Source organism: Plectrocnemia conspersa, unplaced genomic scaffold (assembly GCF_051122295.1).
Source record: "Plectrocnemia conspersa isolate PC_06_02 unplaced genomic scaffold, ASM5112229v1 ptg000004l, whole genome shotgun sequence".
Classification (NCBI taxonomy): domain Eukaryota; kingdom Metazoa; phylum Arthropoda; class Insecta; order Trichoptera; family Polycentropodidae; genus Plectrocnemia; species Plectrocnemia conspersa.
The window spans coordinates 17,636,648-17,662,302 of NW_028277168.1; the positions used below are offsets into that span (position 1 = coordinate 17,636,648).

The following is a 25,655-nucleotide window of genomic DNA, read 5'->3' on the forward strand; positions in this document are numbered from 1 at the left end:
CAAGATTTGATTCTTAATGCACTCCAGAGCATGTATTGCGAATCGCAATCAAAAAATTAAAGACGATTCTCTAAGTAGCTACGAAAAAATCTTGTTTTCATTGAAAACCGCGATATGGATCGACTTGATTAAAATTTAATGGAATGTCGTTGTCATCTTCATAGAATGTCAAATATTTTTATTATATCTGAACATTTATGTATACAAATAAAATTTATAGTGTTTGTTTGTTATTACAGTAATTTAATTTTAGAATATAAGGCGGAAAAGAAGCTCCTTTGAATTTATCATGCTTAAGATTACTTTTTTCATCGGGTTTTATCAAACCCACCGGAACCAATGTTTACAATGCATAGCACACACTCTCAAGACTCATTTGCATTTAAAGTTCAATGGGAATTTTATACAAGACACACGATCTGCACGAACAGCGAACAAATATTTAGAAGTTTATTAATAATTTCTCACAGCTAACCATTAAACAATATAAAACATTTAAAAAATATATTAAAAATAATATTGTCACCTTTGATATATTAGTTAAAATAACTTCTAGTTTGAACTATGGCCGAGGTCATTACCTACTATATACTAAAAGTGGGCCATAACACTGAGAGGATGTTATCTGGTTTCTACAAAAAACCTAGATTTCTAAAACGTGGCTTTGTTGGTAAGTGACAAAAAAACGACATCACTTGCTACCGTATATGGTAGCTTTTAACGCGTTTTATGTAGTGCTGGAAACACTGGTTTAAATACGTTTTGAAAACCATAACTTCCCAAAGCGGCGAGGGGCGGTACGAATTATTCGAAATCAATTAATCGCTAACAAAACCGTTTCGAATCAGACATGTTAAATGGCCGACGGGTTTAAATCGTAAATTCCTGACTTGTTTTAATTCGTTTGTATCGTTTTATAATATTTTTATTACGTTTAGATAACGCTATCGCAGAAGAGCGGCTCTAGATGCAATAAAAATAAACTGTTTCAAGATTATCTGATTTACAATTGACTTATCTGAGCAGTCTGACGTTATAACGAGATAGAGATGTATAAAATATATTAAGATGGTTTATGTTGTTTTTAAAAAATCACGACTGTACCAGTGTGCCAAATTTTAAGGGTCCCGCATTGCAGGAGAAGCGAGACACTGCATTAAAAAGCTCAACATACAAATATAAACCGGCATGAATATTTGGAATTAGTTATGGCGAATTTGATAACGTATCGTACATACACATAAAAACATGGGATGGGTAATCGAATTTTGATAGGATATTTGGATATTTGTGCTGCTGAATAAGAATGCGTATATTCTCAATATTTTTACATATACATAATACTTTTTTCTTGTGTACTGAGAGGCTTCAAACGAAAGCAATTTTACTTTGCCTTATACACCGAATTTATTGATAATAAGTAGGAGGGAGTTAATAAATTATTGTATAGATGTAAACTTTTCTCATGTGTATTTATTAAGTATGAGAAAATTAAAAACAATGATAAATCGAATTTAATGTATTGCTTCTATAGACTGATCAAATACGAAGTTTCGGTTTCAATCAATAAAAAAAAAATATTGTACGAATATTGTTAACTTCAAAAACTGTTTTAAGAATACGTCACTTAAACTTGTTTTGGTGAGAAGCTTGTTGAACCAATGCAGCAATTCGCAAGCAAAGACAATGCTGCTAATATAGATAGCGCTACACGATTTGCTTACTTCATTGTTATGGGTTATGTGGCACATACTCTTAGCTAGCAAGATAATGATATAAAAGAACGATGAATACTTCATGCTAAAACATACATATGTTTGAACAATAAACACGTTAAATCTCTACATGGTTACAAAGTGGAATATAACAGATACAGTAAATAATATAAAGTATGAGTAAATGCAACAAGTAATAAAAACAAATGGTTATTTTTTCATACACATGTTATATGAGATAATGGTGTAGTGATATGAGACTAAAATTTCCTTTCCAGCGCAATATATACGAAATATAAACGCTTTTGACGTGGATGTTTGAATTCTGAGCAGAGGTTTGAATACAATTTGATACACAATACTCTCATATTAGAAGTCCGTAGTAATTTCGGTAAGAATAGCTATCATATTTTTGAATATAGTGTAATATCCAAATGCAGACAAACTAAGGAGCAATATGCGATATTTTTTTGTACTTCTTTTTTAGATTATTTACCCCTGAGAGATGAGTTGGCTTAGTTTGTATTTTAGACTTGAACTACTAAAAGTTATAAAACTATACTTAGTTTTAGAGCTCTAATTAGGTCGTGAGGTATGTTGGTTTTGGTTAAATCGTGTAGGTAAGGTTTGGGTTTGAACAGCAAGTGTATGTTTCACAACTGTTGAATTAAGATTCATAGACATTTTAGAGCAGCATACTTTTTCACTAACCTCTATCAGTTTTTTTTTATTTTCGCTAGTAAAAATATATATCTACTGATGAAAATGTATTTGGACTTAACTAATGAAAATATAACTTTACTGAAAAATACACATTAACTGTAACATTTATACATCGCATGTAAATAAATAATGAAAAACAAATGAAAAGCTAACATATAGTACCTGCCAGATAAATTATATTTTCACTGGTAAAAATATATATCTACCGGTGATAATGTATTCCAATATGATTTCACTGATATGACATATTTAAATAAATATTTTCGGGATAGATTCAGGACAGTTTTTTTTGATTTTTTTTTGAGAGATAACCCGAGAATTTCTGGTTTAGAATCAGAGCCATAATTTTGGATATTTCTAGGGGGTGGGGGAATTTTGCAAGTCAGTGATTTTTTTAATACTTTGATTTTATTAAAATTCATAGTATTTTATTAAGTGACATGAATTTTTTGGCCAAATTCAAAGGGGGCAAAAGCCTCCAAAAAAAGTGACGTCCCTGCGGACATGGTTATGGAAGAATTTTTTTTTCCGAACAAGTAGTCAAACCCTGTTGCCAGTTTTACAAATATTCTGACACAATGCATCTGCTAGCGTTAGAATAGAATTATAAAAAATCGGTATTTTAATACCTCCGAAATACCCATGACTGATTAAGATAACGCCAGACGGAAGAGTTGTAGCTCTTCTAGTATTTATTTGACTATATATATTACTGTGCAAAAGTCTTTAAAGTTTTAAATGTATCTGTCTTTATATATATTTTTAACCTTACACGTTTATTTTTATATTTTACAAAGCTTATTATATTTTATTTTATTTTTCTATATCGTAAATTACTACTTTTCTTGATATGTTTTAATCTTTATACATCTATTTAAATTACTAAAAACTTGTTGGCTATAAATAAATGTTTGTTGCTTTAGTTACAAAGGGCAATATTCACCAAATGTCACTTGAAAACCCCGACGTCCAACGCGATATTTTTTTAAAATTCGGTAATAAAACATTTTTACTGTTTTTTTTAGTTAAATGACACTTTAGAAGCATAAGTGAATTAGCCTGCCAATTATTTTCACGCAGGAGCTGAGCGATTATACGTAAAATACAACGCTTTAAGTTGAACTCTCAAATTATAAAAGAGTGAAGACCAGCAGGGTGCCTAAGAACTTTGCCAGTAATATGTAAGAGAGTTCAGACCTGAGCGCGTTACCAACGGAGCTCACGCAAAATCGACACATACACGTACAACCTAGTACGGAACTTAATCTTCAGTTTTAGCTTACTAGAATTTAAAGATGCATTGAAAAACAAAAACGGTCTATTGCGTATTTATATCTAAATATCGACCGTTATATTGTTAATTATATTTTTTTTTGTAACTTTAATTTCTCTAGTTAAAATATTGAAGATAAAACTATATGTTGTTTTACATTCTCAACTCTATTACTCCAAAGAGGAACGATATCTCAAAAATTGCAAACAGGCAAAGGAGAGATGAGATAGATTGTCTTTCTTTAGGGTCCTTTAGTGAAACTGAGTAGAATTTGAAACGAATAATATATATATTTGTATTGGAAAGGGAAGTGGGGTAAAATGGTCACAGAGTAACTATGAAACATACATATAATATTAAAATTATAAAGGAAATAATCCCTTCAATATAATTATTATACTCGTTTCTAATAAATAATGTGTATAATGAGAAGGGTCAGCAGAATTACAAATTAACCAGACAATCATGTCAAATTAAATATTTTAATTCATAGGGGATGCTTAATTAAGAACGACGTTTATTTTTAATAGGGGTAAGTTCATTTAAATAAAGAGTAATAAAGCAGGTGTAGCTTTGAGAAATATCAAAAAAAATAATTACTCACACCATAAATAAAATACCGTTTATACAAAAAAATGTACCCATCTCAGCTATTTATATACGTTTTCCTCAATTTGCATACGTTTGATTTAGCGCCTTGCTCCTGCTCGTGATTCATCCAAACACTGAAATATATGATTCAGTCTCGAGTCTTTTATCCTCGACTTTCACGAGTCACGATTCCTTTTCGACTCGAACTTGAACATTAGCAATTAAGTCAAAACGCGACAATAACACGAGTACTTTGTGTAGTCACACTATGAACCCAGAAGTATAATGACCTCTAGAAATAAGGAAGAAATTAAAAATCAAGTAGAATATTATACAGATACAGTGTACCGCATATTGATTATATTACTGCAACCTGATATCAATTCCTTGTTTACTTTCTTATGATGTAATAACCACCCTTATATAAAAATAAAGATTGGGAAGAAAGGAGCGCGAACTTACGCCAGGAAAAGATTAAATTACACATTTATTCATTCATCATCTTCTCAACTAGGATATTGAGCTGACAGTTTTATTTATAAATATAATGGTATATAGGGGCATTTAGTAACTCATTATAATAGCAAAAAGTATTGTTATGTTGTATTTATGAATATTATAAATTGAAAAAATATATTGAACGAATAATATTAAAAACATTAATGTTTAAAACATTTATTCACTGGTATTGTTTTAAGCCATTAAAGAGGCGTGTCATTGAATTATGCAAAGGCACTCAAATTAAAATAAATATAATAACTAATATCAAGAGTGGGTGTACATACATTAGAGTAGAATTCAATTCGAGATCATTTTATGTCTGTGCTTCTCAAAATTTTATATAAATTTATTTAACAGCTACGTATGTGTATTTCAACATACACGAAAATCCAATTTATAGATATCTACAATATCTGTCATAAAAGGGTGTATTTTTATATATGCGATAAGGCGGCACAGGTGTTAGGGCCATAAATTGGATTTCCCTTCCTATTTTATTTGCTTTTTTTCGATCAATTCAGTGTTTTCGTTTGTTATTGGATTTTAGACAAGCTTAGAAAAGATAATGAGCTTTGTGGCCGAATTAAAAAATACTTGAATGCGTTTTTTCTATGCGAGATGATGACCTTTTTATGTGCGTGCGTGATGTCGCGACTGTTCGTGACTTTTAATTGGTTTTATGACGCTTCAATGGTTTCTTTATTCCACCGAATAAGTTTCAATATATTAGAAAAGAACGATCGCCATAATTTAGTATTATACAAAAAATCCCGATGTTGTAGAATAATATTTTGATTGTTTTATCGCTGTGAAATTAAATAGTATATAGCTAATTTATACTACATAAAACCATTAAAATTTATGTGCTATAATATAAAACAAACTGAGGTTTTAGTGCTTGTATTTTTATGAATAACGCCCAAATATGTAACTGTTTAAAATTCATATAATAGAGTTGCTTAAAATGATTAGTATTCATGTGAGCTAACTATTAATTAAGTATTTTATACAAAATGACCAAAAAATGAATCTTTTACTATATTGCAAGACTAGGGATCAAAATACCCGTCAAAATTCATTTCTCGATTCTTAGATATTTTTCCTTAAATTAACCAGGTATCTGGATGGACTCTAGGTATTTTTTGTACATTTATATTATGTATATAAATTAGCTATAATTTATATTATAAGCAAAAATATTTTATTTTCGTATTTTACTCAAATAGTAAACAAATTTTGACCAATAGGAGAGTGCAAAAAACAATTATCCTTTCTCAGAAATCGAAAATCCACGTCAAAAGCAATAAAATCGTGCCGTCGCCGTCACAGTGGGAACGCAAAAAATTCGGTTTGAATACACTTTGACCAACACTCTCATATTAGAAGTTCATAGTCATATTGGTAAGGATAGCTATCATATTTTTAAAACATAGTGTAATATCCAAGTGCAAACAAAATATGGAGCTTCTTCCGTTTATTTTCCCCTGAGAGATTAGTTGGCTTAGTTTGGGTTTGAACAGCAAATGTATATTTTGAATCTGTATAACTGAGTTTCATATACATTTTAGAGCAGAATATTAGCGCCTATCAGTTAAAGTATATTTTTGCTAGTAGTACTAATGAAAATATAACTTTTATATAAAATAAAATATAAATTTTTCGGGTAAAATTTAAGGAGGGGCAGAAGCCTACACCTACCCCCAATAATCAAACAATTTATTATGCGTAGTTGGTATCAAAATTACATTGGAATAGTTAAAAGAAATCTATTCCATCTTGTGCTAGCGGTGCTAACCATCAACCGATGGATAACATGCGAACAAGACTCTAACGATCATAAATCACTGACGATAAATAATATCAATATATTTAATTGTTTTTTTGTACAGCCATCCCCCGAGTATACCGTGTGTAAATACAAAAAATAAAGATGCAAATACTCGCATTTTTATTATTTCGGTAAACAGCAAATGTTTTAGGATGCCGAAACGAAATGTGTAATAAATACGCATTGTGAAACAATACTTTGGGACTGGCAAATAGGAATTTCTTGTCCCTTTTCGATACATTGCTCTCACTACCAACTAGAGTCTCCAATTCGAGTAATCGAGTACTCGATACTCGAGTATACTTGTCTATTTTTCAAGTACTTGATAATCGAGTATTTTGAAAATTACTCGATTAATACTCGAAATTAAAATATTTTGAAATATTTTAGAAACAAAATTAACTTTAACTCGGTCCGGTAAAGGTTAACGTCTTGCTTTTATTTGGCGTTTATGCCCGAAGTCCCGAGTTAGAGCGGTTACTATCAGGTATAATTTTTTCATAGTTCCATAGTTGCATAGTTCCGGTCGTCGGCTATGTTAGTGGGTACGACGGAGAAATTTCTTTTGTGTTTTCTGTTCGACAGTCCCGACTTATCTAATTTATGGCAATGAACAATATGAAATATCAACAAAAATTTTTTTTAGGTTTTATGACTATGCAGTTGTAGCGTAAAGTGTTGTAAATTGTTTATACTGATCCCTCAGCTTAAAATATAAATCAAAACAATTGTGTGTTTTAAAGGCATTTAAAGTAAAGTCAGTTCTTTGCGAACCGTTTAGCTCTAGAGTGAAAGGGATTCACCCAAATACATCTTCGAAGGATATAGATTTAAATTCTTCGCATTAATCAGAAGGAGTAGAATATTGTATATTGTTAAGAAAAAGAATCTATTCAAGAAGAATTACAAAATGCTATTTTGTCAATAGTCGAAGGAAATAAGAGAAAAGCAGAGAAGGGAATGAAAGAAGAGAACATAAAAAGAGAGTTCAAAAAATTTTATATCTATAAAAAGCGAACAGATATAAATTAGAAGCCTTATCCAACGCGTTAATGACAATAAGACCAACATCAACAGCAACGGAAGGGTTTTTTCAATAAAACCAAAGGTTAGCAGTAATATTAAATTCGAGACACTTTTTGCATTATTGTTTTTAAAAAGTATGTTCGTGAAGTTAAAATAATTGTAAAAATTAATATACTAAGTATTTTATTTATTTATTTATATGTGCACGAATTTGAATAATAGCTATTTTGGTACATTTGGTAAATACTCGAAAGTACTCGAGTACTCGAGTATTTTAAAATTTTAATATTCGATACTCGAGTAGTTGATGGTTCGAGTAATTGGAGACTCTACTACCAACTTAATCACCAAATGGGTTTTGCGAAATAGAAGAATAGCTGGAGAAATTTGCACCTTGAAAATTGTGTAGAATAGTATGTATCAAATATTATATTGAAATTAAAATGAAATAGTTCATAAGAATCATCGATCGTTAAACGCCTTTTAAAACAATTCCACAATTTTTCATCATGAACATTGGCGATAATTTTCAGTAGTATTTTTTTATTAGCGCTAATTTTTTTCATAAAACGTCTGCTGTGTTTTATTACGGATTAAGGATTCGCGTGTTTTTTCGTAATCATTTGCATGTTGTAAATTAATGACAAAATCGCAATATTGTCCTCCAATAGAACCGATGCGATGACGTGCTCTGCTTACACAACGCAAAGTTATTTATACGAAAGACACTTAAAATAAAGGTAAATCCTGATAGACGTGACTCATTTAACCGATCGGAAATGCCTTCCTTCCCCTTTCGTCATTCAACGCAGACACCTTACCGTTACGAATACGATTTTACTTAATCATAGCTCACACACAGTCACGGCCAGTTTCGCCAACGTTTACCGACCTTTATTTAACATCCAACAACACACGGAACCGCATGTTAGACGAATTCTAAGAAACGTCTATTTCGAGTGGATTAGAGAGTTTTATCATTAAGTTTAAATTTCCGCCTATTATACGGACAGATTTCAGTTCCTTTTAATTCCAAAAATTCCTTGCTGGTTATATAGTATCTAACGTGCCCGCACTACATATCATACGTATAATGTTATTTTAATGGTTTTTCAAGTATGGAACTAGAAATAGCTCAACGAGCCACAGTTCCTCCTCAAGGGATAATAACTCAAGTCGCTTTTGGATCCATTTGTCAAGGTACGCTGCAGAGCTGACTATATGGCTCAAAAATACTTAAAACACAATATAAATTTGTCATTCAATCCCTCGTTAAAGTTTTATTGCATCTGTAGAATGTCGGTAGAGATTCTTTTAGCTTACCTATTTGGGCCGACATTGTAGGGGTTGGTGGATACGAATTCTTCGCAGATTGTTCCACCCATGTTGCGCACTGCTAGACCGGAATTGGCGTCGCAAGTTGCATTATTGGTGTTTTTGTGCTGTTTGGTGGCTTGTTTGTGACGGCTGAGGGCGAAGAATAGGGCGAGGATTGCCCTGAGCCGGCCCTGTCGAAGTTCTCCAGCAGATATCTGCTCGAGACCCTGGACTCTCTGCGTCGCCAGGAACTGCAAACAGGCTGTGATGTCGTCGTGCTAAAATAATAAAAACATAATTTTACATTATTAACCCTTTAACTGACACGTAATAATACATGTTTGTTAGTAAGTTAGGTTAAAATTTCCAACGATATAAGTGAGCTAGTATTATTTTATCACGTATTACCTGTCGAATTAATTATAAATAATATATATTATTTTAATCGGAAAATATGTCTGACATCATAACATTTGCGAAGCTTATTTTGTAATGAATTTATATTTATCGTAACGATATGTTCTTCATGCACTATGTTACGATGAAATATTTATACTTTTATAAAGACCAGACTTCATTATGGCAAAAAAAAATTTATCCTATCCAAATCCTGTAAAAAAGTACTATAAAATAACGCTATATATATAATACATATGTATGTAGGTACATATAATTTACTATCATACTTAGTTTGCTATACTAGTTTGCAAAAATAATAAATTGCATGTTAAATTATACGCCGATTTCAATTATTTATAATCACACTTATTAATAATATTTTTAAAATTCACTGATTTTATTAAATAGTTATATATTTATAGTACTACAAATATAGTTTTTATTTATTTTTACAAACTGTAGTTATAAATACATAATTTATTATCATACTTAATTTGGTATTATATTTTGAAAAAAATTGCATGTAAAATTATACGCTGAATTCAATTATTTTTAATCACATTTATTAACAATATATTTTTGAGATTCACTGATTTAATTAAATCGCATTATGTTTATAGAACTATAAATTTGTATTAATAAAATATTATTATAAAAAGCCTAAAATAAATATGTTTACAATACACTAGGTACTATTGCAGAGTAATATAAACTACTGTAAATATTTTGTACAAAAAAAAAAATTGTTTCAAATATTATACTAGAAAATTCTTTAATCTATAAAATAAAGACAAAAATTTGCATTAAATTAGATCAAAATGTACTAATTTGTACTTAAATATTAGTTCAGAAAAATGCCATTAAAATTGATTTTTCATTATTAAATTGATGCAATAATATTAAATAACAGTGAAAATTTTGCAGCAGAAAAATAATGATATATGAATGAGATTCTTATAGGGAAATACTGATGATACTAGAGATACATACTTAAATCTGAGAAAACATCCTGCCCAAATCCTAGTTTCAAACCATTTCGTCGTTGAAAAATATTTTTCAACAAATTTCGCGTTTTTATACAAATAAGCAGAATTTAAATTTAACTTTTATATATTTTGGGAAAAAATAGTTTGTTTCACATCCGATTTGTATATATAAGCTAATACTATCTTTGTGGCCAAAACGGTACAAAAATGTAATTCTGTAACTATACAACTAGTGACGGTGACATCTAACGACAAAGTGAATAACTTATTTAAATGGTGAATAACATTTTTTTGTTCGAGTCTTGGCTGAAATAATAAAATAATTTTATTTTATAGTTATAGATGGCGTAAAATAAAAAGTTTAATACTAAAGTAATAATATAAATATATGTAAAGTATTTCACATATATGTATCATAAATATTAATTTAACATTTATATATGTTTAATTTTGCACTATATATTTAATATTGTTTGGATTAAATAATATTCTTACCTTCAACTTTATATACAAAATACTTTCATGCTATAAATATTTGTTTTGCAAATTGCATTTAAAACAAATAATCAAACAACTTTTTTATTAGTCAACATTGTAAAGACGAATTTGGATTCAATTTTGTAATGATTTTATTTTTGTATTCGCAGTAGTTAAATAATTTGTGTTTAACCTCTCATACTCAGTGCACATTGCAATGTTCAATAACTTTGTTTATTTTTGAAGCCATTTTCGATTTATTTTCACCGGGACCTTTTGTTCACAGTATACACCATATTAAAAAAATTTCATGCACTTTTAATGTACTAAATAAAAAAAAAATCTACAACAAAAAATATATAAATAAATATTTTCCATGACCATTTAATGTACTTAGTGAAATAATTTTACATACATATATTTTTTCTATGAAAAATAAAAATTAAAAAAGGTTAGGAGCCACAGATATACTTTAAACAGGTAGAGGGCCAAACATTAGCAGCAAAACCTTAGAAATCCCTTAAAGATAAGTTGGGGATTGATGGATGTGCACAAAAAGAGCATAATATGGTGATGGAATATAGGTACATAATACAAAGGGAACATGAAATGTGTTTATTATAATGAGAAACAAATGAGTTAAAAAGTAATAGGTGACATATATAAGTAATAAGTGACATATTTAACTAAAAGGCTAAAATAAATCCATTACAGAATATATGCAGCTTAACGTTTGTTTATTTTTTGTGTAAAGTTTTGTACAAATTTGTGCACATGGTATTTAATGTGTTATTAGATTTTTGCGAAAAGCTTCACGTTATTTACTTATTGAATTATATGGTGGATAGACTCGAGAGATATAAAATGAAATATAAAGATATGTATTGATTGATAATCTCAAAAATATATTCTATATTAAATTTTAATTAAAATAGTAATTTAATAAAAAGTATACGCTTCCGCGATCGCTGCGATAGCGTTATTTCATTTAAGTGAATTTTGTGTGTTCTAACGACCAACAGAGATAAAAAATAAGCAATAACGACACCGTTTAGCCGTAAAAAATTGTAACGATCGTTATGCTGCGGTTGCTGGCGATTCAAACAATTTCCTGGTACGTGCGTTTTTTCCATAGTCCAAGTTAATGAGAGCCGTTGCAAATTAGATATACCTGATGATAATGACCTTTGTGCGTGACCTTAATGAGGTCTCTCGAGAGGATTGGCAAATTGGACTCGTACAGAGCACACTGCACGAAAATGCGCGCAGAATAACAATAAGCTTAGGTGCATGTTTATATTTATAACTATTTATGATAGTGATAGTCATGCTCATTTTCTTATTGTAATAGCTTAATTTTGAAATAGATTTAGAGTACATTTGATAGTGACAGTAATTTTTATTTTATAATTTAGGGACAGTGAAACTAGATTATCAAATTCGAAATGCACGCTATCCTTTCGACTGTGAGAAAGATGAAAGATAGCAACGTTCACGAAAGACATGTCTTTGCACCACGTATGTGTGTTTAAAGATTCATCTACCGTCTCTGATTTCGTCACGTACCGACGCCAAGTTTGCACCATAAGAACACCTCTCATTTTTTCACTTGCTCGATTCTGACGAGGAAGAATTTCTGGAATCGGCCATATCGGTTCGCGTATCGAATTTTTGCACATAGGTTTTTTATCGCGAAAGATCGGATCGATCTCTATTATTTAAAGGCATTGTATTTCGAAGATGTAATAATGACAGCAAAAAAATGTAATGATGGCATCCAAGGCAAATCTAAATGGGGGAGTTAAAATTATACGCATTATGCTGGGTTATGATGAGTTTTGCGAGAAGATTTAGTCATCAATTTTTGCTCTCGTGGGTTGTTTGGAGTTTTGAAAACGGCGATGGTATTGCAAGACAAATCGCGTTTCGGTCCGAATGACCGGTGATGGATCGGCGTTAATAAATTTGGTCTATTAAAACTTAACGAGCTGCCTTGTCTGTAGTGATAAATCGCTACAGATCCTTGGAAGACACAACTGGTTCAAACGTGCGTTATTCATTTTCGTTTCAAGATAAATTGGATAGTACAAAATGAGGAAACAATGAGAGGCTGGCGTGCGAGAAGAAGTGTAGAAGGGAAGACAGTCGACTTGATTGTTATTCAGGACTGAACAATGGAGTGGCACTCGGTAACCGCCGACAAACAGGTTTGAGATGAGCTCCTGAAGGCGCTCTTGCACTATTGATACCACTGCGACGATGCACTCTGAACAATTAGTTCCTTGGCAAATTAAATTAAAGCAAGCATATATATTGAACGATAGCAATGTACAAGTAAAAATGGAAAATTTAAGTTAATTTTAAATTATATATAAACTGTATTTGTAATTCAGAGAAGAGAATAACATTACAAAGATGATAGTTATGTTAAATTATATTAAATATAGTTATATTAAACACGATAGAACGTACCTTAAATAATATTCTACCTAATTCTGCTACATAAATTTGTATGTAAATTACATGCTGACAATTGTTACATCATTAGTTTTTCCTTATTACGTTTCGGTTTTTAAATATCGCCAATTTTATTAAAAAAAAATGTAAAGTATACTTTTGCTTTAGTAAAAATGAAATATGTTTTTAGTACTAGTAAACTAGTAGTAAAATATTTTTAAAGTATATTGCTTTAATATAACTGTGCCTTATAGTACACATATAGTTTGTCGGTCTATAAAAACCGGTTTTTCGAATAAATTCTTCAGTTTTAGAGGAGATGAAATGGAAAATTTTCTAATCTGTGGAGAAACGTATGTCAACTATTTTCGACTGGTATGATAACAGTGAGGTTTGTCTGTTTTATTCTGAATAAGTTGGTGAATACTAAAATTAGTAAATTAACTAAAAAAGCATTTTAGCTTGAAATCGCAAATTTCAAGTCTCAAGCTCAACTCCAAAAGTTCGTTTTTTGAAAAACTTTTTTTAAGTATTGGGACAAGTATTTCAATCCTTTTTTATATTTGCAAAATTAAGAAAATATATTAACAAATAAATCTAGTGATGAAAACAGATTATCTGAACATAACAAATATATCGTTAAAATATTAAAATATGCTTTTTAAAGAACCCAAAGAAATATTAAAAATATTAATTTTCTTTATTTAAAAAAAACCGTAAAGAAACAGGAAAGCGATTTTTTTATATTATTATTGTATTAATCCAATAGCAACTAAGAGTTTTTTTTATTTAAGTTATATTGTATCTAAAATTATATAGTAACCAGATTTTTAACACGTTGAATACCGTGTGTACAAATTTGCGCGTTTTTACAGTAACGTATTTTATTATTCCCTTCATCTTCTTTGAATCTAACACATTTCGAGTATATTTTTTCTACTAATATCCCGTCACTACATGTCGGTCTTCCTACGCACATGTATCAATCCTTAATTTACATTAAATGTATTCCGAAATTTTGTTTAATTCAATGGTTATAACAAATATTATAGTAATTTATTTTTACACAATAAAAACATGCTATCTGTATACTTATAAAAGTATGTTTTTTGTTATGTTGCAACATAAGTTTACTGTACGAAAAAAAAACCGTATACTTGCGCAAATCGATCAAATTAAAATAAAAAAACATTGACTCAAAAGACAACGTCAGTTGCAACATGTTTATTTTACTTAATATCCAATATAATGTATAATAAAAAAAAATAATAGTTGATTTTTTAAATGCACTGCATTCAAGTAAATTATTTAAAAATCTGCTGGGAAATTAAAGATTAAATACATTAGATTAAAAATATTAAATTGTAGAAAATTCCGAAACGTATTTACTGTAACGTATTTGTTTGTAACACTAAAGCTAAATATGACACAAATATAGTATTAACTGAAATAGTTAAACATAAATATATTCTCTATTATTTATAAGCAATAAACACATCCATTTATTATTAATAACATCCTTTCACCATATATCGGCCTTTCTACGCACATTCATCAATCCCTAACTTATATTGGCGGTAAAATTTGGTTACAAAAAATATTATTGTAATTTATTTTTACACACTAAAAACATAATATGTATAAATAATATTATTTCTAAAAGTGTGAATTTCGTTCTACTTTATATAAATAGCAAAAACTGATATAAACGTAGCTTGAGATTAACTTGTATTTTAAAATTTATAACATAAATACCAAGTCTTATTATGGAGATAAAAAACAGTTTGATATCCTTATGTTAATAATACATGGTTTTTATATTTAAAAAAAATATACCAAAACGTATCTTGGTTATTTACTGTAACGTATTTATTAGTAATGTCGTAAATATAATATTGAACTGTGCAAAGCATAAGTTCTATTTGAGTATATTATATCGTGTTAATAATTTAAAACAGTCATTGACTTTTAAAGTAATTAATGTATGTATGTATGTTTTTTCTTCGATAGCCATTTAAAAATACGTTTGGATTAAAAACATATCTCTCAGCGGGAATACGTTGATTAATTCACCACACAAGACCTGATGTGATTGGTATTCTTAGTATTCTTAGTACACCAGGAAAAATTAACTTGAACGTTGATGGATTTTTTTTCCAAACCAATATGAGGCAATTCTGGTAGCTTTTAGAGAATGACCCGAATACTAATATAAGATCATTAGGGAAGACTATATATAGTGCGAAGAAGCTGAATGCTGTTGTATTTATAAATACAATATAAGAGAGCAGTCTATGGCTTAAAATATTTACAATTTGTATAAATATACAAGTTGATTTCTTGACTGAAACTGTCTTATACATATGCACTCTTTATATTTACAAATTTCATTTAGCACTTTTAATTTTGTTATGAAATATGTTGTATATTAAATACTGAAATTCCTATGCACATCTGCTTATTTTCTATCGCTCCAATAATTAAAAAAAATGTTTTTTTCCTCTTCTAAACACTAGTTTATTTTATTAATCAGGCATTTTTTGATCATTAGTTGTGTAGTATATTATGTATAGAAGTAAAAAAAACGGTAATAATTGATTGAAGGGTTGGATCGTCGGAGCTATAAATATGTTTGATCGATTGCCTTCCGTCAATATAGCGTAAGACGCATAGGCGGTGTACGCTTATCATTTTCAGATTAATAGCTTTTCATATATATATACTATTAATTTTAATAATTAGTATTTAAAAGCAGTGCTTCCAACATTTAATAATGTGAGTTTAAATATTTTGTACCGTCAATTAAGTTGAATTTGAAGAATAAACTTATAGAAGCGGCGTATTTTGCTTAAATAATATTTAATTAAAAAATGTTTGAGTAGAAAATTAAAATCGATGTAACAATTATTTGTTAATATTTAATTTAATCGAAATATTCATGGACACAGAAAATATAATGATACGTTCTTAAACTTCAACCGTAAAATATTTTTTTTTATTAAAATTAATTACAATGGCGCGGCGTCTAAAAATATTGTTTTTGAATGAGTCAAAGGATTATCAGAAAAATTGATGAAATGCTAATCATTGTCGACTCTCCGGATTATAAACTTGAAAGCATCATAACATTTTGAAGAAAAAGTTATAATATTCTATTTATGGATCACTTAAAGGTACAAGAAGAATTTGCTCTTTTCATATTTCCAAAAGTAAAAAATAATATTTTTGGTTACTACTAAATCGATAATAAATATTAATTACCTAATCAAATAATTTATTCTGTATAATTAGTATCAAAATCGCATTGGAGTATTAAAAAATCTGTTCAGATCTCTTGCTAGAGAGCTATCTATTAACCGATAGATAACAAGCAACCAAGACGATCATTGACGGTAAATAATAGTAATAGATTTGAATGCCATTTTTTTGTGTACAGCCGTCCTCCGAGTATGCCGTGTGTATTTTAAGCAAATACTCCTATTTTTTTTGTTAAACTGTAAATGTTTAAGGATACCGAAACGAAATGTGTCATAAAACTTACATTGTGAAACAATACTATTGAATTGTTAAATAGGGATTTTCTGTTCCATTTCGATACATCGCTCTTACTACCCACTTAATCACTAAATGGGTTTTGCAAAATAGAAGAATAGCAGGAGAATTTTGCATTTTGAAAGTTGTGTGAGATATATATTTTTAGATATGTATGAAGAAATCAAGTAAAAATAACAGGGTACTCTGTTCTTTTTAAAACGCGCGGGTAATTGGGTATCCGGTTCTGGTTCTATCCGGTTCGGAAGCCCTACCTAAATGTATCAGAGTATCGGGCGTTTATAATAGTAATTTTCTTATGGGTATTTCGCTTATGTTTATGCTGTCAGCATTATAGCATTTTAAATATAAAGCATGGACCAGTGTCTGATGTGATACAAAAAAATATGACAGCATTGTGACCACTCAACGGTTATTTCGCCACCAGTTCATTAGATCAACTGTAATAATTTGGTGCCGTCTGAATAACTTCGCTTTGTTTGACGATGTGAGATTATTTTCTAGGCATGTACTTATTTATTTATTATTTTACATACATATGTACGTGACAGCTTTACGCCAATGCATCTTTTACATATAAAAATATATATACATTAATAAAATAAATTGCACAATACAATGCGTCCGCCAATGATAAACAAATCAATACTATCAGTCTTTTACTTTTATTTATATAATCGCTTGTTTCTCTGTTGCACTGCAAAAATGTTTTTCGATAGATACACTTTCGACTCAACTTTGTATGTTTAATGGATTAATATAAATGAAATTCGAGGTCGATTCACATGCTAGCTTCGGATAGGCTTATCGCATTTCCCGGGAAGAGCCTTAAATGCAATTAGGTCAGTGCAGCGTTAAGGGTATATTTGACCATATGGTCAGATCGTCGGCAAGATATGAGATTTTCGATCGATACCAATGCATAATTGCAATGATTTTTTATCCGCAAGACACGCCAAGATGGCATTTTTCGATATCGAATATGGCTGTGTCGAATGGGACCAGTTGTTGCGGCGGGTTGAGGAGGCTGACTGTCAGGGGTGTCCCTCGCCATATAGGGATCGCCTTACGGGCCCGGGTTGACGACCCCACCTGCGTGTGTCGGTGCGCCATATTGCATCAAAAGATTTCTATTCCCGGCGAAGATCCGGAGAGCACCGAGAAAATTATGCAACCCGCTGGAGCGCCGGCCCATATATGGCACGGACAATGCCGGGAAAAACTCGGACAAACCGGCCGGCCAAGAGGGAATTCCAAAAATTCAATATGACCGTTCGGCATGTGTGTATGTACTTCTGACCAAAATCATCGAAAGATATTAGTGATAATTGTATAAGAGATTCACAGTGATTCTTAATTATAATTTCGCGGTTAATTAATTTACATTAAATACCCTTGTAGTGTTGAAATTCGTAATATCTTCCCTGAGAGAAAATGTTGATGCTTTATTAGCAGATCCGTAATTTTAAGGGGACAGGTGGAGGCACTCCCCCTCCTTGAATTTGGCATGTTATTTAATTAAATTCTATGAATTTGAATGAAATGGAAATATTAAAAAAAACGAACACGTGTTAACTTTTACCCCCCCCCTAGAAAAAGCTAAATTTATGTTCCTAAAGCTAAACCAAAAATTCCCGGACTATCTCTCAAAAAACAAAATGCTGGAATTATTTTGAAAATTTCTAGTTTAATCAGTCCCCAGAGGTTTTCAATGTGTTGTCTAACGTCTAGGGAGTTATCAAGTGAATCTAAAACTTTGACTTTTTCTCGTTTCGAAAGCTCATATCCTCTTTTGCATAATGTCAAGGTGCAGAATCATGTATGAATGTAAACTCGCCGTTTGGGAGCTACTTGTACCTAGGGTACCATATTTTTCGCACTGTGGCTCTAATAATATCATATTATCACCCACTTTATATTCAGCCAATGGCGGTGCGGTGCGTCCATATACGTTGTGAAAGTGCCGCATCCTTATTTAATTTCTCAAATTAATATATATTATTATATAAATATTACTGTAATTATTAAAAATAATTTGTTTGCAATAATAAAATATTGAAATAAAGGCCATATAGATTTTTATGTTCCTACCAAGTTTTACAACTAACGTTATCAACCGGAAACTTGATCCAGCGATCAAGAGCGGGGCTCTTGTAATATTATTTTGTAACGAATATACACATTTTCTTAAACAATTAATAATATTATACTATTATATATGCATATAAGATACATAAAAATTAATCACTAATAAAAAATTAATTTTCTTTTTCAAAAAATGATAGGTTACAAATAATATTATAATATAATACAGGTCGATAATCAAGTTAATGGTTATAAGCCAATGAACTGGAAAAATATATTAGACACTAAAAGGGATGTACATATTGATATTACATCGTATAATATTTAAATGTCATATGATAAACGACAATACGCCATTCATTTTAACCTTTTAGCTTGAACACATATTATTTGAATATAAAATATATGTAAATTTTCATTTGAATAATGTTTATCATTTTTGAAAGCCTACACTTTAATAAACATATAAAAAGGGGCAAGGTTTTATTAGCATTGCTACATATCATAATATTAAAAATACCATTGTTTCAAAATATATTTGATCCCTTTGTATCATTTATGTTCATAATAAGCGACAACGACAGCAAACCATTTATTCCGTGACACTTTTAAGATTTTCTTATCAGTTTGTTTGAACGGAAAAGTTTTTATCAGTGTCTTATAGACAAAGACAGTTGGGTATCTGTTACAAACTTCAAATGACTTTGAACCTATTATTGGCAAATATAACTTACCAGCTTAACATGGAAAATGTTTTTAGATTCACGCCCGTTCCGCGAATTATTTGGTAATATAAAAGATTAGAATTCCGAGTCATCATAGCACGACGATTTGTCATGAAAAAAATACTCGCCTACAACAAAGGTATCCTGTAACAATCAAACAATGAATCGATGCTAATTATGTACGGTGCGATAGTATCTCATAATTTGTAGAGGCGAGTGCAAGAAACGACCTTCGGAATTGTCAATTTGACAGGCTTGCAAATTATACGTTACAGCAATTTATTCTTTGCGGTTAACTATTATTCTTTGATATAAAATTCATCCATTCAATATTATATGTATAAAAAAATATATAATATTTTTTTTAATTATGTTTTGAATAATATAATTTTTTTTAGTTGAATTTTACAATTGCACGTAGTACCATTGTTAATTTGTTCATTGATTTTTCAGTCAGTTTTCAACGATACAATGCGATAAGGTGTACTTTTCAAGAACGTATTAGCTTATCTGTTTATTTTTGATATTGATAAACTATAATAACTAGCATATATTTAATTCATAAAGAGCTAAGTTTTTATTCAAGTTATTACAACTATAATTTTTCAAATAGAAATTGGGATTTTTTATGTATCACTACATAAAAAAATATTTTTTACAACACTATCGATTTTGTAATATCAGTATTTTATTTTATTTTGGTTATTTAGAGTAGATATTTTTCAAAAAGCGTTTTTTTCAATATAAAGGTTATTATCGATCAATTCTAACTACTATTTGTGACCTTTTGCGAAAAAGAAAACATTGAATTTGGTGATTTAGTATATGTAAAATTACGCGCTGATTTTAAAACTGCTTATATTTATTTTGATAGTAAATATTTTATTAAATAAATAAACATGTAGTAATTTTGATAATAACGATTATATTAAATAAATAAATAATCAAAATCGGTAATTAAAAATATATACCTGCATACTATGAACTTGCTAAGAATAAACCAATAACTTATTTATTATTATTGAAATTAGAGTATAATTTAATATATAAATAAAGCAATTCAATTCTGTAAGAAAATAATATAGTGTGAAATATTGATTAAATATGATTAGAATGAAGAATTATGACACAACCTCACAATAGCAAATAGCTAAGCAAATAAATATTTATTCAATGACAAAAATAATTATTCAGTAAGAAAAATACAAAGCGATTTTAAAACTTAAAGTTTTACTTTTTCTATTTTAAATATTTTTATTTCTAATAAATTATTTAAAATTTATTAAAACGATTTATAGAATATTTAGGCAAAGTAAAAGTGTTGAAATACGATGTTAAAATTTTTAATTTTACAAACTTAGTTTGTAAAATATTATTGCATTAATCAAAAATCAGATTAAAATTACATTGGTTATCGTATCCCAAAAACCGCTATATTATTTATATTATTAACTATTTTATTGGTATTTATTGAAAAAAGTATTTGTATTTCGATTATTACTAAGATTTTAGACTTTTTTTCTAGGATATTTAACGAAACTACAATTTTATTTTTATATAGCTTCCATTTTGAAGCAAAACACCGAATCAAACTAGCTTATCAGCTTATCCGAGATATTTACAATATATATTTAAAAAAAAGTTTGATTTGAATAGATTGGATTAAAACTACAGCAGTTATCGTGTTCTCAAAAATACATAATTTTATTTTCCGCATAAATGTTAAGTTACTATTAGAGAACGTTTTTGACTTCTCGATTATCTGATATTTCTTTAAGAAATTAACCTAAAATTACATATTTATAAAAATAATTAACATCTCATTGGATACGACTCTAGTTAATACTAAATCTCTAAAACGTCATAATTTATCAGTTAGTTAAAACATGAATTAAATATCCTATTTAATAGTATCAAATCGAACAGTTGTACATTTTATTGTAATGGAATCGCTTTTATTTAATATACAATATTAATAATATTTTTTTAAGAAAACGCAACATATTCCACAGTTAAATCAAGGAAAAATTCATATTACTTTTATCAACTCAATCTTTTTGAATGCGTTCTCATCTACGTAACAAGAGATAACAAAGTTTCCACAAAGACTTTTGCCAAATATTCCAGAAAGTCGCAAAACGACTGCATTTTATTACGGAGGAAACGAGTGTACCAGTTACGTTTCGTCACTTTTCATAGTTCCAAGCCATTAGGTACGTGGCGTAGTTATTATACAAATATCTAACTTACAAACATGAATCGGCTTCATTTACGCTCGAAGGGGAACTACTTAACCGTTAAGCTACGGAACAATGCCGAGCCCTGGACGAACTGAGACTTATCGGGCAAAACAATGTTGTGCGAATGGCAAAGGTGACTTTGTTATAATTTCATGACTGCTATCCATATGGAGATAGCGGCTGATGATAAATTTTACAACGGCTCGAAAAGGAGCAATTCGCACGTAGGGAGGTTGTGTATTTTGGCTTTGCATATAAACGTTGAATTAACGAGGCGCTATTGACCTCAGAATTGAAATATTATTTAATGTAGCATTCGCAACGAAAAATAGTCTAATAAATTAATAGCAATAAGACAAACTAATACAAACAATATTATAAACCAATAATAGAAATTTTAGTCAAGCTTCGAAAAAATATTTGGCTTTTGCTAATAATAAATATATGTACATTACTTTTAAATCATAATATATATCTACCTATAATTGAATTGTTAATGGTTAATCGATGTATTATATTATAAGAACATAATTGTACTACGTGAACACATGTTATTAGTTCGTTGTTCTTGAACCGCTCCATAATTGAGATCAAATCTCACCGGAAGGATACACTTACAGTTAAATACATCGGTAATATATTTGTATACGATTATAATATACTGTTTGGTTATATAACCAATAAATTTAATGGCTTTCGGCAAATCATGGTGACATGCCGTTCGCTTTACGGTTGCCAATTTACGAACAGTTGACCCGTTACAATTTATTGGGTTTATTGCTTCGAATTGCCAATATTTACGATTGGTGAACGCGTACGTCCAGATCTATCAGACGGATCGTCGATCAAATTTGATCTAGAGCTGACGAACGGTAGATTAGTGGTCCGTAGCGGCATCGGATGCGGAAAAAAATCTGAGCACAAAAAATATCACGCCACGGATATGACCAAAGTCAGGTGAGCAAAGCTCGAAAATTGTGATTAACTACGGTTTTTTGTAACAATGTTTTTTTTTTGAAACGAACGTTAATGCGTTAAGTCAATTGTAATTTGCACCGAATTGAGCCTTGAACTCGATTTGACCTCGCGATTTTTTAATGCGAAAATTTGTAGTCGGATTTGTGAAGGAAGATGGTAAACACGTTATTGGAAAATGAGTCATAAATCATTATAATTTATATATGTATTATATTGTATATAAACGTTCACTGAAATTGTTGATAATTTAATAGCGAAAGCGTACACATAACACTCGTCTTTTAATACATTTAAGTTATAAAGTTGTTAATTTAGACAATTTATGATACACGCTTATATGCGTAGTAAGTTTTGTATTTTTTAAATATTTATTATACCTATGCTAATATACTGAAATAACGAACATAAATTTTCCCGTCATTGTTTTTTTTGCAGCTTGGGTTAAGCCAGGGTCTCTAAATATTTGCTAAAGTATATTTTAAAATCGAAAGCCTATAATTAGGATCAATAAAAGGAAAAAAAATAAACATGAACCTCCGCAGATATTTTATATTATTTCTAGAATTTTCGATACTATTTGTATAATAAATATTTATTATATTTATATATTGTACATTATAAAACTTTAATTTAATTCAAATCAATATTATGAGAATTTTTTTCCCTATATATATTAACTGGTCGTTTTTTTTAATTTGTCTTAATTTAAAAGTATGATACTAGTTAACTACATATTATAAAATGTTAATGTACGTTAAAAGTTATTTGGATGACAAACATATAAAAATATTAGTCTGTATTAAGTAAAAAATAAAATAAAATATTTTTACGATTTTAAATATATAAGAATCAAATGAAGAACATCTAAACCGAATTTTGACCAATAGGAGAGAGCAAAAAACAATTATCCCTTATTAGAAGTCAAAAATTAAAACGTTAAAAGCAGTAAAATCGTGCATTCACCAGTGGTTAATACAACTAAATGTACAATAAGATATCTTAGCTAAAAAAAATCGTGATGAAAATCTACTTAAAATACACTGAAAACTTCTTTCAATAACGTACATATGAGATTCGAACCCAGGTCTTTCAATTATTAGTCACCAACATAAACCACTGGTCTATCGTGTTGGTTAAATACTTAATAATTCTTCACTCGTATCTCGGTTGCAATTTGGCAACACCTGTCGCGAATTCTTATCTCTCAACACGCGCGCATACATCAAAAAGCGTCAGGTAGGCTGCTGTACCTCATCAGCCTCATCTTGACCGACTTTGAGTCAGAGGTGTGTTCCTCTCCAAGTTATTTATTTTGTCGCTTACATTGTCGGCGTGTCACAATTTTGACAGGTCCACGACGACGGACAAAGCGAAGCGTTTTTTCAACAAGACCCCACGGAAACTGGCGACATGTTTATATAAAAATATACAAAACGCGTATCCACACACAAACCTGACTATCTATCATTTATACCTGAGGATCGGCGTACATCTTTTATTTGCACAAATGGGATATGGCAATAATCCGGCGTGCGAAGGAAAAAAACACGCGCGCCATATCTCGAGATGAGATAAACATACGAAACTGTTTCGAGACACGCACGAATATCGCATAACGAGATTTGATTATAACGAGACACGTTTTGTATGAAAATTCGTTGATTCAATGCGAAAATAAGTATGAGAAATAATTGAATTTGGCTATGGACCAATCGATTCAAAATAAATATATATGCTTATTATTTATTAAGTTATAAGATAAAGAAAAATCGGAAAATTATGGTGAAAAATGGCTGTATTGAGAAATAAAAATATATGAGAAGTGACTTAAATCGTACTTTAGCTTGACAAGACAGTGTTAACATCTGTACATGATTTGTATTAAACTATATCGAATCCTAATGTATTTTATCCATTGCTCTAATCATATCAAACTTGCTAGGAAAATAATACATATTTATTTCGACGAATTTTTTCGTGTCAATGTTTATAAAATTATGCACATAATAATTTTGCTGCAAATATTTAGTTGAAAAATAAGCAAATAAGAGTAAAACTAAAAAAACATTTTGATACGGATAGTGCTTCAAAATGTATTATTAATTATGCAATGGTGTTTCTAAGAATTTCGTGATGAAAACGAGAGCCTTGAAGATGAAAAAGGTCAAAGTCTTTATTTTTCAGTTGACGGCATTAAATCAGAACCATACACAACAGTTCGAAAGTTTATGATCAAACAGTTCTAGAGAACTCAAAACAGGTAATACAATTATTCAAAATAGACAAATGGGAATCGAATGAAAACAAAAAATTCACAGTTTTAGAGTATGTTCTGCGCTTTTTTTTACACAAGATAACGACACATTTCTGGATTGTATTGTAAGGTGCGATAAACAGTAATTGACAGAAAGTAGTCTACACTACGGGTGGACAATTATTAAGTCATTAGGTATTTTATGAAATATTTTTTAATATTTGTAATAATAGCTTATAATTAATAAAATATATGTCTCACTACTTGAGTTTACCCCTTCATGTTACAACAGAAGATTTACAATATTATAATATTAAAAAAATGATTACCACTTTTTATTTACTCGCAATATTATTAATATTTATAATAATTGTAATCACCGGAATATTTTTTCACAGTAAGAGAAAAGTTAAGTATTTTGATAATATTTTATGAGATGAGTATTTTGATAATATTTTATAAGATTTTTATACAACCAAACTGCTGTTGATAGTGCATTTCGTAATTTTATGAACTCCAGCACTTAGT

The 25,655-nt window shown here is 29.6% G+C and overlaps 1 protein-coding gene across 6 annotated transcripts in view; it reads right to left on the reverse strand.

Moving 5' to 3' along the window:
- The window catches only part of sick (sickie), a 151,701-nt gene that overhangs the window by 78,007 nt on the left and 48,039 nt on the right, over positions 1–25,655 (reverse strand). For all 6 annotated transcript variants that reach the window (XM_088184236.1, XM_088184235.1, XM_088184237.1 and 3 more), the window contains one exon: positions 8,981–9,252. In XM_088184236.1, coding sequence (XP_088040362.1) covers positions 8,981–9,252 — 272 coding nt within the window. The remainder of the gene's footprint in view (positions 1–8,980; positions 9,253–25,655) is intronic.